The following is a 12,853-nucleotide window of genomic DNA, read 5'->3' on the forward strand; positions in this document are numbered from 1 at the left end:
GTTTTTAATGTTGTTGGCCAATTGATTATTGCCAAAGGAAAGTCAGAGTAACATCGTAAATATGTAGTAACCTTTACTAAACCAGTCTGCTATGATCTAGAATATTCAAATTTTGGTACTTGCACACCTGGAGTCAATATTTCTCTCTGCTATATCTTGAGCTGAGTTTGCTTTCCACAATTTTGTCTGGTTGCTTTTCTAACCTATGCTCCCATTGCAACTCCATTGACAAAATATTTGCACAATAAAAACTGAAAAATCTTCAGGAAGTATGAAGAGTCTAAACAATTAGGGAACTAGCTTGTAGTCGAGGAGTCTGGGTTTGCACTCACAAAATTTCTGCATGTCTTATGAATGTGTCATCAAGGGTCAATATATGACAACTTACATGAATACAACCCTGATAAGACACACTACTCAAACATCGATTTAATATTGTTTGTTTTCATTGTATTCTCTTCCAATTAACTTTCTGAATGCTCTGAATGCTACAGATTTAAATACAATAATTGGGGACAGAAGAGGGAAGAAGATTTCTTTTAACAAATTAAAATACATGTTATTATACTGTTATCTATATTTCTGACCAATCTGCTCTATCCTAAAATTCTGGATATTTAGACAGTGCCAGAAATATTGTCACTACCCTTCTTTGGTATTTCTTTCCTTTATAATAATGAATGAAAAACAAAAAATTCATTCTGAGACAGAGGAAGGAAGTCATCAATTTTCCGAGCAGGTTTCACTGCAATTTCTGACTGAGATTGATTTAAGAATTTTTGTAAAGCTACCATAGGAAATATTGGCTCCAATGTTGAAAGTACTTTCCTTTTACACACAGTGTTATTTACAGAAATTCAGTCTAATTATTTTTCGTTCTGCATAGCAAATCATTCAAAGAACAATCCTTTCATCTGAGAAAAAAGTAGAGCTTTAAAGTATATTCAAATTTCTTGAATGGAAAATCTGACAATATATTCAGTGTTAAATCATATCCTCTCAAATACACTGGACATGAAAATTTAACATTGTTTTCTATAAACTTTACCTAAATTATGATGTTCAGTAAAAAATCTATTTACAGTGATGACAGAACATCCACATTCACAGCAACATTAAACTGAACTATTGTGCAGTGAAAATACTTTTTTCCTCCTTTGTGTTTACAGCCAAGTGATTTTAAAGAAAATCATGAAACTCACCAGTCAGCATGAACTGATAGGCGTTGTCAGAGATGGAGAAGATGTGTGGAGGGGCCTCCTGGCGCTTCTTGCCTCGGTAGGCCAACACCACCTCGGGGTTGTACACCGGCAGCCACTTGTAGGGGTTGACAGTGACGCAGAAGAGACCCGAGTAGGTCTGCAAGGAAGGGACACAGCACCTTGGCTTCCCCTGAGCCTGGCCCAGCAGCTCCTGAGGCTGCCCAGAGGAAGCTGCTGCTGCCACTTACGTAGATCATCCAGGCTGCGTAACGCTCTTTGAGGTTGTACAGCACAGCGGGTTCGTGCAGGTGGGTCATCATGGCCATGTCCTCAATTTTGTCATACTTGGGAGGGTTCATGGAGAAGATTTGATCTTCTTTCACAGTCAGGGTCTGTCACAGAATAGAGAGATGCATGTAATGTCATCTATGAACCCAGAGAGGAAATTAAATTTTATTTGTACATTCTGCATTTATTCACCTCTCCCCCTTCAGTCTTGACAGTGACCTTCCCTGCATCCTTACTCTCTATCTTCCCTTTCACATAGGACTCCTTTGCATGTACCACAAAGACACAGGACTTGGCATCAAAAGGTTTGTTCTGGGCCTCAATTCTCTCCTTCTCTGACTTTCGGAGGTAAGGCGCCGCCTCGCCAAAGGCGGCCATGTCAGCGTCTGGAGTCGCCATTGTTGCACTTCCTCAGGAGCCACAGTCAGCAGGGTCCTCCGTAGGCTACAAGATATGTTGTGTCAGTGAATGAACATCTTCATGTGGAAAAAAGGAGATCTCTTGCACTTTGATCTTTTCAAATATGAAAGCAGGTAAAAGCAAGTCAAAAGTTGGATTTAAACTTCCCAGTCTTGGCTGAAAATACTTACATAGCTCTCTAAAATTAATACTTAGACATCCAGCTAAGAGACCACGTACAGGACAGCAGTTAAGTGTACAGTATGTCATGAAGTTGGACAGTATTATTTCAACTTTGTGAACTCTAGCAAATTTGGCTGTTCCCATAAGAGAGCCTCTGTTTTGGTTTTTTTTAATGCTACTGAAAGACTCTGAAATAGTTCTTTTCCTGATAGCAAGTGATGGCTTTCTAAAAATTATTTGCTATGGATAATTCATCTTGCTTTATAACAGATATAAATGTTACTATTGCTTGTTAGTCCTTCCACAAATCTTAAAATCTTGGATTTCATCCTGTTCCTTAAAAGGTGTTAAATTTTGTTATTGATTTTGGTGGCAGACATCACTGCTACTTGAAAACATAAAAACTCAGTTTTGTGTTGCACAGATATTCAGATCTAATATATAACTTGATGGAAAACATGCTGCCTTCAAACCTACAATAAAGTTACTGCTGATAGAGTCAGTCTATGACAGAAGTGGATATCCAAGTCTTATAGGAAGTTAAATGGAATAAAATGTATATGTTTTGCCCCGCAGTTCACAGGAGCCAAACACTTACCTCGAAATTTTCTGTCAAGACTGGGCACAGCACTCCAAAGAGACTTTTATAGACTCTGGTATGCAGATGCTTTGGATGTTTCCTTTTCCTTCTGTCAAAATATATTTTGGCAAACCATCTTTGGCAAAATATTGTCTGGCAAACTTAACTAATGGCATAATTGTCATTTGACCTGATATATTTAGAAATGTTTTGCATCTTACCATCCCTGTAGATACACTTCCTATAAATAGTCTGACAGGGCTATTAATATTGGAATCTGGACTAGTCAAGGCACTTAAAGAACTTGGGTGTATGATTTATTGGTTCTTCTATGATCTTTACAGGTAACTTAATCTTTGATCCAGATGGGTTTCTTTGGCATTTCTGTACTTTTGCAGATGTAAAAGGGAAATAATGTAATGTATCTTGTACATGTGGTCCTATGAACTTAGAGCTTGCCTTTACATCATTAGAAAAGGCAGCTCTACAAAAGACAAATTAGTATTAAAACTCTTTCAGTGATTCATTATGCATTATAAGAAAAAGGGGAAAACCAGGCGTACAGTGGGCCAGGAATATCAGATAGAGAAGAATCCAACAGACAGCAAGGTCAAATACGGTTTCAAGTTTGGACATGTGGTTTGTGCCTTCAGTGTGAAATGTGACTCCTTAGCTATAAAAGCAATTGAATATGTATGTGAATAAATCATCACTTGGTATTTTGCAGAAATCAAAAAATTCAAAATGTGCATACTAGAGGAATGCTCACTATTGCAATAGTCAGTCATAAGTGATATAACAGAAAATTCTGCATAGTTTCAAACAAACATTATTCATAAAATCTCACACTTGAAAAAAAAATTATACTGTTTTTTGCAAATAATTTCAGGTTGTGAAAAAGTTGATGCTTCTGTTACAGAGCTGATACAGAAGAAATGTATAGCAATCACATTTATTAACAGGAAAATTATTAATATAAATTTTTTTCTGTTTCTAAAAATTTATTAAAATTTTCTGAAGAGTTAAGAGAGCCTAAGAAGCAAAATAACCTAGACCAGGAAATACTTTTAACCTCCAGTAGACATAGTGTCAATAAATATACAGTGATACTTCCTGTTTCATCTCACACAAACATGAAGTGCTAACTTGCCTTAAAGAGCTCAGGCCCATGTTGCTAATATTATGTGCTTATTGTCAATGTATACCAAGCAATGCTGTCAACCAAGTCAGGCCTTCACTACCTACAACTCAAAAAAAACCTCAACCCTTCTGCCCAAACACAACTCTACCCACATTCACACACACAGCATTGGTCTGGGATCCTCTCCATTCTGACACGTCCTCAGTCCAGCACTCCCAAATCACAAATATCTTGCACTCTTACATATTCATATAGCTCCAGCAACAAGAGCTCTCAACACAGTGCTGCCTAATTTGGAGCAGCATTGCTGTAGGCAATACTCTGAGAAAGGGGGAATTTGCCAGTAGTTCTGGAGAATGAGTGTTCAAGTTCTAGGAAAAAGGGCACTGTCACTTGAGCTGCTTTAAACTGTCAGTTCTGAGCACGCTCTTCTCCTGGTCACTGGCATTTTGATTATTAACAGAGCTCACTGGGTAAAGCTCAATGAAGTGCAGAGGGGCAAGGTCAGTAAATGGGATCCAAGATATCCAACAATAAGCACTGGCAGGAAAAGCTTATTCCAAGGATGAGCATGCAACTTTCTGGAGTTCAGAACCAGAGCTCAGCCCTGGGATCCCTGCTCAGGGCAGGGGGAAGCTGATGGAAACACCCTCTGCCCTGAACAGGAGGAGCTCTCTAAAATAGAAACAGCAACAACCTGTATAAGGCTGTGAGTGAAGGGGGGCATCAGAAGTCCTGTGTGTGCGCAATCTCTGACTTCCATGGACATACAGAACTTAGAGCACAAATCAGAGAATGGTTTGGGTTGGAAGAAACCTTAAAAGAATCATCTAGTGCAACACCACTGCTGTGGGTAGGAATTTTGACTAGATCAGGTTGCTCAAAGCCCCATTCAACCTAAGCTTGCACACTTCCATGGAACATTCCTGTGTTGTGGGGCCTGTCTGTTCCTGTGTCTCACTGGGCTCTTCTTAAAAAATATCAATTTATATCCAAACAGATTCTACCCTTTTTAATTTAAGAAATTTTCCCCTTATCCTGTGGCCACAGGCCTAGGTAAAAAGTCTTTCCCTCTCTAAAGAGGTGCCTTTATATATTGAAAATTTGCAATATGGTCTTCTCAGAGCCTTCTCATCTCCATGCTGAGCAGGTACAACTAAGTAAGCCTTTCTTCATACCAGAGGCATTCCAGGACTTGGATCTTTTTTCTTTTTCGTGGCTCTGCTCTGCATCTGCTCCACCTGGTCCATTGTCCTTTTTTTATTGGGGGTCCCACAGCTGAATACAGCACTACAGATGGGGTCTCATGACAGCTCTTTAACTGGATGACATTCCTTCCCATTGGTTTATCAATTGAAACATCCAGCTTGATGTTGTCTGCTTTACCAGTAGATTGGACAACACATGCCTCAGTATACATAACTCTTTTATTCTGTCTCCATCTGACTAAGAGGTTTCCTTCTTATCCCATGGCTTCATCACTTCTATAATAGCCTTTGCTGGCTTTCATAACCTTGCTGAAAACTTTTGGAAATCCTGGTCAATTATATTATCTGTATCTCTCTGTCCACACACTCATCTATCCTCTCAAAGTTTTGTGTGTTTTTTCATATGTAAGGCTGACTGGAATTTAACAGACTGCTCCTTTTGGAAGGACATAAACCCTCTCAGTTTCCCATACCAATTCTTTCCCTGGAGGTGTTACATATGCTTGGTCCAGTGCTCCCTGGGAATTCAGTGTACTCTGCCCTGGGAGCCAGGGCCTGGGACTGAGCATGGTAACTTTCTCCCCCTGCACTCAAGTCTTCAATGTCAGTTTATGCAGATCTCTGCTCAGCCTCAGAATCTGCTATTTACTTGCCTGTCTTCTTTATTGCTTCTTTTGCACATTGAATGGAAAAATCATTCATCTGAACAGCTACTAATAAAATTACAGCTACTAATGAAGTGTTTTCCTTTCACTGATGGACTACTGCAACCTGTCTCTTCCCTGCTGTCTTCTCTGACCTCTCCTCCCACAGGCTAGTGAGAGAAGCTCCTTGTGTGGATTATGAGTTTCTACAACACCAGTAAGGAAAACACCTCATCAAACAGCTGATCTTGCTCAGGAAAGAAAAATTCCCCAAGACAGGGCAGCATTTCAGAAAGTAGTGTGGCAGAAATTCAGCTTTTGTAGACACTGATCTAATTTATAGAAACTAAAGTAATTCTCACAGAATTGTCACCAACCTTCTCCAGTTATAATTCAAGGGATTGTGATACTCTTCATAGTCTTCTAATTAAATTAAAGGAAAAAAATAGTGGAAACGAAAGACTACTTTTGGTCAGCTTCACAAAAAATGGCATAAATTCTTTGGGTTATTACCACTCTATAAATCACTCTCAGAGGCCAGCAAAAGAAGCATCTCACACCTGAAAACAGCAAGCTGGAAAGTGCTGAGCTGCCATAAGGGTGAATATAACAAAAGATATTGTCTGGGGTATACCAGTAGGAAGAACTTGCAGAAGTCACAGTCAGGAATTATTGACTTCTCTTCATGTGATGTTATTTTTCTAGTCACACCTCAGTCACTAAGAAAAAAAGAAGGGATAAATAGTCAGGAACTAGATGACAAAAAAGCTACATTGTGACATGAGTACACAGAGATTGTAATGAAAAAAAATGCAAAACAGTACCAAAAATGGTAATCAAGGTCAAACCAATAAAACCAGAAAGAAATGAAAAGTACTGCTCATGGTATGCACACAAAGGAATCTACAGGATTTATTCTCTAGACATTAAAATGCTTAAAGCAAAAATTGCAGAAAGAAGGAAGTGACAGGGGGCACACATTTTGTGCAGCCCTCAGGTCACTTTGCTGTCTCATGACATCCTCACTCTTCCTCTTCTATCTTCTTGCCATGAATGTCACGGCTCTTGGCTCGGAGCTTGTTGACCTGAGACTCTGCAATGTCAGCCCGCTCCTCGGCTTCCTCCAGCTCGTGCTGGATCTTGCGGAACTTGGAGAGGTTGACATTGGACAGCTCCTCCTGTGAGAGGAGAGGGAATATGGGGTGAGGAGCCCAGGGCAAGGGTTCCACTCCTGCAGCAGTCAGCCTTATGGGTCTGAAAATCTCCATGCCCCTTCCCTTAATGCAGAAGTTTCCTTGATGAATGTCCCTGACTGCAGGGTGCCCAGAGCTCACCAAGTCCTCAAGAAACCATAGCAAAGCAGTGTGGCCAAGACAGTTTTGTCTTGGGAGATTCTTTCATACCCCTCTCCTGCTACTCAGACCCATTCAAGGTGTGTGCTGCCCCAATGGAATCTTTGCTTTTGCCCTTTCTCCAAGCAATACTTACAGCCTCCTCAGCCTGTCTCTTGTAGGATTTCACTTTCATTTGCAGAATCTTTCATGCAGTTCCATATGAAAGGTAGGCTTCCTTTCCAGCCCTCTCTCCAAAGGACTACATGCATACTCTTTGTGGAGGCATCATTAATCAGCACTGTCTGTACCTCAAAGGAGACAAGCACACTTGCACATTAGAGTTTGGAAGGTTTTCAATTCTACAATGTCATAGGAGGTCGGCTTTGTTGATTTGAGATTTTTTAGACAAGCACTTTTGACAAATATGTAATTTCTCTGTCCTATAACCTGTGGAGGATTAGGTGTGTCTTAACACTTCTAATGAATATGTTTTCTCTTCCAAGCTATACTTTTTCTCTCCCTCTCTCTCTCCCGTATTTTACAAATACACTATATCCTTGCCTTTTATCCCACCCTTGTCTTAGCCCACTCTCAGAGATTCCAATTTCCTTTGACCAGTTTCAGTCTTCTCCAGTCATTTCCCATCCTTTTTCCCCACATACTTGGCCTCCTCGAGCTCCTCCGTGCGCTGAATCGCGTCCGTCTCGTATTTGGTTCTCCACTGGGCCACTTCGCTGTTGGCCTTAGACATGGCTCGCTGCAGCTCTGCCTTGGCCTCCTGCTCCTCCTCATATTGTTCCCGGAGCAAGTCACAGTCGTGGCGAGCGGACTGCAGGGCATGGGCCAGGGCGTTCTTGGCCTGTGGGGACATTTGGTTTAGCAAACTTCAATACTCATCTTTATATCCCTCTTGACTGTAAACTCGAACATGAAAATGGAATGAAACTCCAATTGGGCAAATGTATATCATGGAGCTGGTGAAGCCCTCATAGACAGGTTTTGGAGCATCTGGACACATGAGTGACGGCTCCTCTGAGGACAGTAATCTGCTGCTTGTTTAAATGCGTGGTGGAATCCTGTCTCAGAGGGGATCATCAGAATTGCATGGAAAATTTGTGGATTACTTCCTCCAGAACCTAAAAGATCAGCTTCCTTCCTTATCTAGAGGAAGAGTGAGGGGTTGTGCATTAGTGCTCTTCCTTCCAGTCCTATGTGTGTTTAGGGAAGGAACTTTGAGGCAGTCTAGTGTCAGACAGGATTCTGCAGATGCTTTTGGGGATGATGTAGGCTGTGGACAGTAGGGTACTTCCAGACCTTGATTTCTTCCTCCAGATGTCTCTTGAGTTCCTCAATCTGTTGGGTAAATCCTTGCTTGCCCCTAGACAGCTGAGAAATCAGAGCATCTTTCTCCTCCACCTGGCGGGAATATTCACCTGGATAAGGAAAGGGAAAAAAAGAAGCAGACTGTTACTTCGATGACACCTTCTGCCTGTAAAACCATGTAACCAGGAATGGCCTGGAGAGCTTATTCCAGCTGCCACCTTGTACTCTCTGGCTTGCTCAGAGCATGCAGGTCCTGCCATTGAACGTTGGGATAAGGATGTCTCACCTGACTCTGTCTGCAGACGAGCTCTTTGCGTGTTGAGGTCATTGATCATGCGCTGATTCTGCTCATCCTTTGTTTTAAGCTCACTCAGCTGATCTTCCAGTGTGCGGCACATCTTCTCCAGGTTGGCCTACAGGGGAAACATGGCAAAGGAAAAGAGATGATGGTCTGCACTCTGCCTTATTGTGACAGTGGAGATTTTGTCTCTGGGAATGTGTGTGGAAGAGTCAGCTTTTGTGCCTCACTTTGTCCCTGTGAGCATTTTCTTGTGCAAGTTCGTACCTTGGCTTTGGAGACAGACTCCATGTTGCTGGCCAGGTCATCGATCTCCATCTTCAGCTCACTTTTCTCCTTCTCCAGCTTCTGCTTCACGCGTTGCAGGTTGTCGATCTGCTCGCCCAGCTCAGCTGTGCTGTCCGCGTGCTTCTTGCGCAGGGCGGCAGCCGTGGCTTCGTGCTGCAGCGTGGCCTCTTCCAGGTCACGGCGCATCTTCTGGAACTCTGCCTCGCGCTTCTTGTTCATCTCCACCTGAGCTGCTGTGGCCCCTCCTGCTTCTTCCAGGCGCTCGCTGATCTCCTCCAGCTCCCTGGACAGGTCAGCGCGATGCTTCTCTGCTTTAGCGCGAGAGGTTCGCTCTGCCTCAATTTCCTCCTCCAGCTCCTCAATGCGGGCCTGCAGAACAGCAGGGACCCTTCACTCCCGTGCCCTCCTCATGCCTGAGCTGAGCCTGAGCAAGGCAGGGGAAGGAACAGACACTTGCCTGCAGCTCCTTGATTTTCTTCTGAAACTGCATGCCTAGAAGTTGCTCATCCTCGATCTTGCTCTGGATCTGGCTGATTTCAAAGTCTTTCCTTTGGACCAAGTGAACCATGTTAGAGCTCAAAGAAAAGAGACAAGTGTTGCAGCCCAGCACCCAGGTGCCCCAGAGCCACACTTACTTCTTGAGTTTCTCATCCAGCTGCTGCTTATCATTCTCCAAATCCATGATGCTGTCCTGGGCCAGCTTCAGGTCTCCTTCCAGTTTCCTCTTTGCTCTCTCCAGGTCCATGCGCAGTTTCTTCTCTTGCTCCAGGGACCCTTCCAGCTGAACACAACAAGACCATCAGGGCTCTGCCAGCCAGCTTGGACTCCATACCTGTCCTGTTCCTGCTCTATGGCTGTGTGCTTACATCATCCACTTGCTGTTCCAGCTTGGTCTTGGCTTTGGTCAGAGTATTGACTTTGTCTTCCTCTACCTGCAGGTCATCCAGGGTCTGCTGATGGGCCTCTTGGAGGGCTTTCTTCTCTTTTGTCAGCTTGGCAATGGTCTCGTCCAGGGCTGCCATCTCCTCAGTCAGGTTTTTCACCTAAAAATAAAAGCAATTGTCAAAATTCGGTGCAAAACAGTCTGGCTGATTTGGTGAAATTTTCTCTCTGCTGTGCTTAGGCAGATGTTGTGCTTTTCCTTTCACTTCTTAGGTCAGGCTCAGCTCATGTGTTGAAAAGGTAACATGTTCTTGGTTTGTTCTTTTGCTCACAAAAACACTGACTTTTCAACCAGCTCTGTGACCCCCTGTGCTTTACCTTGTTTTCAGTGGCATGTTTTTCCTTCTCCACCTTGGCCAGTGTTAGCTCAAGGTCATCAATATCTTTCTTCAGCTCTGAACATTCATCCTCCAGCTTCCTCTTCTTGGCTGTCAGCTCAGCATTAATTTCCTCTTCTTCTTCAGCCCTTTCAGTCAGCTCCTTAATTTTTGCTTCCAGCTGGATTTTGTTTTTGATGAGTTGGTCACACCTTTCCTCAGCATCAGCCAAGCTATCTGCTTCCTGGTGGGGAGACAGAAATTTGTGGGTTCTAATGTTTTGAACTTTCTCTGCTCTGCCTTCTTTATTACTGAGTAGCAGTTGAACCTGACCTTCACTTCCAGCAACAGAAGGATCCTGAGTGTTTCTATTGGAAAACCTTTTCATTTGGAATCAATATTTATTCCAAAGTTTTTGTGTCTCCAAATATGTCTCCCAGGGTTACTAGCTATGAGAATGTCTCATAGCATCCACAAGCATAATGAAATAAGGGTTACTTCAGTTTCTAGTTTCAGCAGGAAAAATGGCTTGGAGTATTTTTCTGTTGGTAAAAATATGCAACGCCTTTTTCTGCTTATTTGATTATTTAACTTCATTGTATTTGATTAATAGAAGTTTATGGGAATACCTCAATGAAGAAAGATTTGTTTTTCTTTGGTCAAATTGTATTTTCCTAATTTTGTTTGAGGGAAAGTGGGTCTTTCTCAGGTTTGCTTTAATGGTGCTAGACAGAAAATTGTTTTTCTTCCAGCTCCAAGTTCTCCACTGTCCAATACTCATTGGCTGGTGCTACATGGCTCTTTCCTCAGACAACAGCAATGGTAAGTGCCATGTGGGTCTGCCAGGAGTCTCAGTATTCCGCTGCCAGTTCCTGTTTACTCACCATTAGTTTGCCTGAGAATGTGTGATTTAGACTGTTTTCTTCCACCCATTAATTCCTGCAAGTCTCTTTGCAGGACCAGAAGCATTCTGACAGTATATCATTCTTTGTTCAGGGGAAAATGGAAGTGATACTCACAGCCTGCACTTGGAGCTGCAGGTCATTTTTCTCCTGCACCAGGGCCACCATTTTCTCCTCAAGCTCCTTCCGCTTTGCCTCAGACTTTGCAATTTCCTCCTTGGTTTTCTCAAACTCTTGTTTCATGTTGGCCATCTCCTTCTCAGACTCTGCACTCTTTAGCAAGGGCTTGATCTTGAAGAACAGGTTCATCCATGGCCAGTGTTTGACGTTCATGAATGCACGAACATTGTACTGGATGCAGAAGATGGAGTCCCTGGAAACAAATCCACATGGTTATTGAATATCCTGTATTCAGTGAATTTTGACTCAATTAGCCAGCTACCATTAGAACATAACAAATGAGGGAGAAGTATCTACCTCCGCTCCACCATTCTCTGGTACTCCACTCTCATCAGGTAGCCTCTGCACCTGGCTTGTATCATGGTCATAATCTCTGCCAGTTTCTCATCTCTCATCTCCTCTAGCACACCTATCAGTCCAGCTTTGAAGAACACCTTGAGAAAGGCAAGATTGTAGTGGATCACTGTTGGGTAGTGCATTACTGGGGCACACTATATTTAAATACAGAACTTCATTCTACCTTGGTGTGACCAAATCTGTACTGGGTGTGGTCAACATCAATGGACCCAAGAAGCTTCTCTGAAGCCTTCTTGTTGTCCATGAACTGTCCCTCTGGGATAGCACTGGCATTAAGTACTCTGTATCTGTAGGAGAAAGCAGAACATTAAGAAATCAACAATTCTGAAACCGTCACTGTGATTGAACCTCACTGCCTACTCAACAACAGCTGAATAATATCATGTATTAGAGAGTGCATTCTTTCAAGACAGTGCAAGACTTGAAAGACACTGAAAGGGAGTGCAAGAACAATTCATGCAATTAACTCAGAGTCCAAGTAAATCATCACAATCAGCATCATATAAAAATCATAAATTCACAACAAAACATGACAATGTAAAATGGAAAGATTGTTAAGATGATCAGGCTGTTCAGCTTGGTTTGAATTAGCAGGAAGGTTCAGAACACTTACCTCTGTTTGAAGTCAGCATAGAGGACTCTGCTGGGGAACCCTTTCCTGCAGATCCTGATCCCTTCCAGCACGCCGTTACAGCGCAGCTGGTGCAGCACCAGCTCGTGCTCCATGGCACCTGACAAATACCACCATTAGTGACTACCCTGCTCTTTGACACTCAGGAGAAGAAAAACTCACAAATGTCCTTGAAGGACATTTTCATTATTAAGCACCAGCTCGTGCTCCATGGCACCTGACAAATACCACCATTAGTGACTACCCTGCTCTTTGACACTCAGGAGAAGAACTTCTGCTGCTGAAGCTTTCCTCCCCTTGGCTTGCCTTACCAGGTGTTTTAGTTTCATTTGGGATGATGCACCGTACAAAATGGGGGTGAGTGCTTCTCAAGTTAGCCATCAGCTTGTTTAAATTCTCCTGTGAGATTTCAAGGAAAAGTTCAGGTTTAATCTAGTAAGAATCTCATGCCTATGTATGATGCGCATTTAAAAAACTGAGTATTTCTGTGTCTTGAACTGTAGGAAATACATGATTATGTTGGTGTAAAAATCATATAAATATGAATCAGAGACTTAGTGAATTACAGGTCTGTCTTCTGACTGAAATTTCACTGAACACATATGTTATTTCAGTAGATATATAAATGAGGAAATG

The 12,853-nt window shown here is 42.4% G+C and overlaps 2 protein-coding genes across 2 annotated transcripts; both read right to left on the reverse strand.

The window, feature by feature from the left end:
- Positions 1 to 1,202: 1,202 nt before the first annotated feature.
- Positions 1,203 to 2,744, reverse strand: LOC121342971 (myosin heavy chain, skeletal muscle, adult-like; the record flags this gene model as incomplete). Its single annotated transcript, XM_041417746.1, has 4 exons — positions 2,671 to 2,744; positions 1,683 to 1,934; positions 1,451 to 1,594; positions 1,203 to 1,359 (listed from the first exon to the last, which is right to left on the reverse strand). Coding segments are annotated over exons 2-4 (508 nt in total), but the record flags the coding sequence as incomplete, so codon positions are not given.
- Positions 2,745 to 7,598: 4,854 nt separating this feature from the next.
- Positions 7,599 to 12,668, reverse strand: LOC121342970 (myosin heavy chain, skeletal muscle, adult-like). The gene is made up of 13 exons (XM_041417745.1): positions 12,529 to 12,668; positions 12,200 to 12,317; positions 11,750 to 11,873; positions 11,527 to 11,663; positions 11,167 to 11,422; positions 10,149 to 10,391; positions 9,755 to 9,931; positions 9,524 to 9,669; positions 9,346 to 9,436; positions 8,868 to 9,257; positions 8,589 to 8,715; positions 8,294 to 8,412; positions 7,599 to 7,838 (listed from the first exon to the last, which is right to left on the reverse strand). The coding sequence occupies exons 1-13, from the start codon at positions 12,596 to 12,598 to the stop codon at positions 7,614 to 7,616; spliced, it is 2,223 nt and encodes a 740-aa protein (XP_041273679.1). The 5' UTR covers positions 12,599 to 12,668; the 3' UTR covers positions 7,599 to 7,613.
- Between the last annotated feature and the right edge of the window lie 185 nt (positions 12,669 to 12,853).

The sequence above is a fragment of the Onychostruthus taczanowskii genome, unplaced genomic scaffold (assembly GCF_017590055.1).
Source record: "Onychostruthus taczanowskii isolate IOZ18803 unplaced genomic scaffold, ASM1759005v1 scaffold567, whole genome shotgun sequence".
NCBI lineage: Eukaryota > Metazoa > Chordata > Aves > Passeriformes > Passeridae > Onychostruthus > Onychostruthus taczanowskii.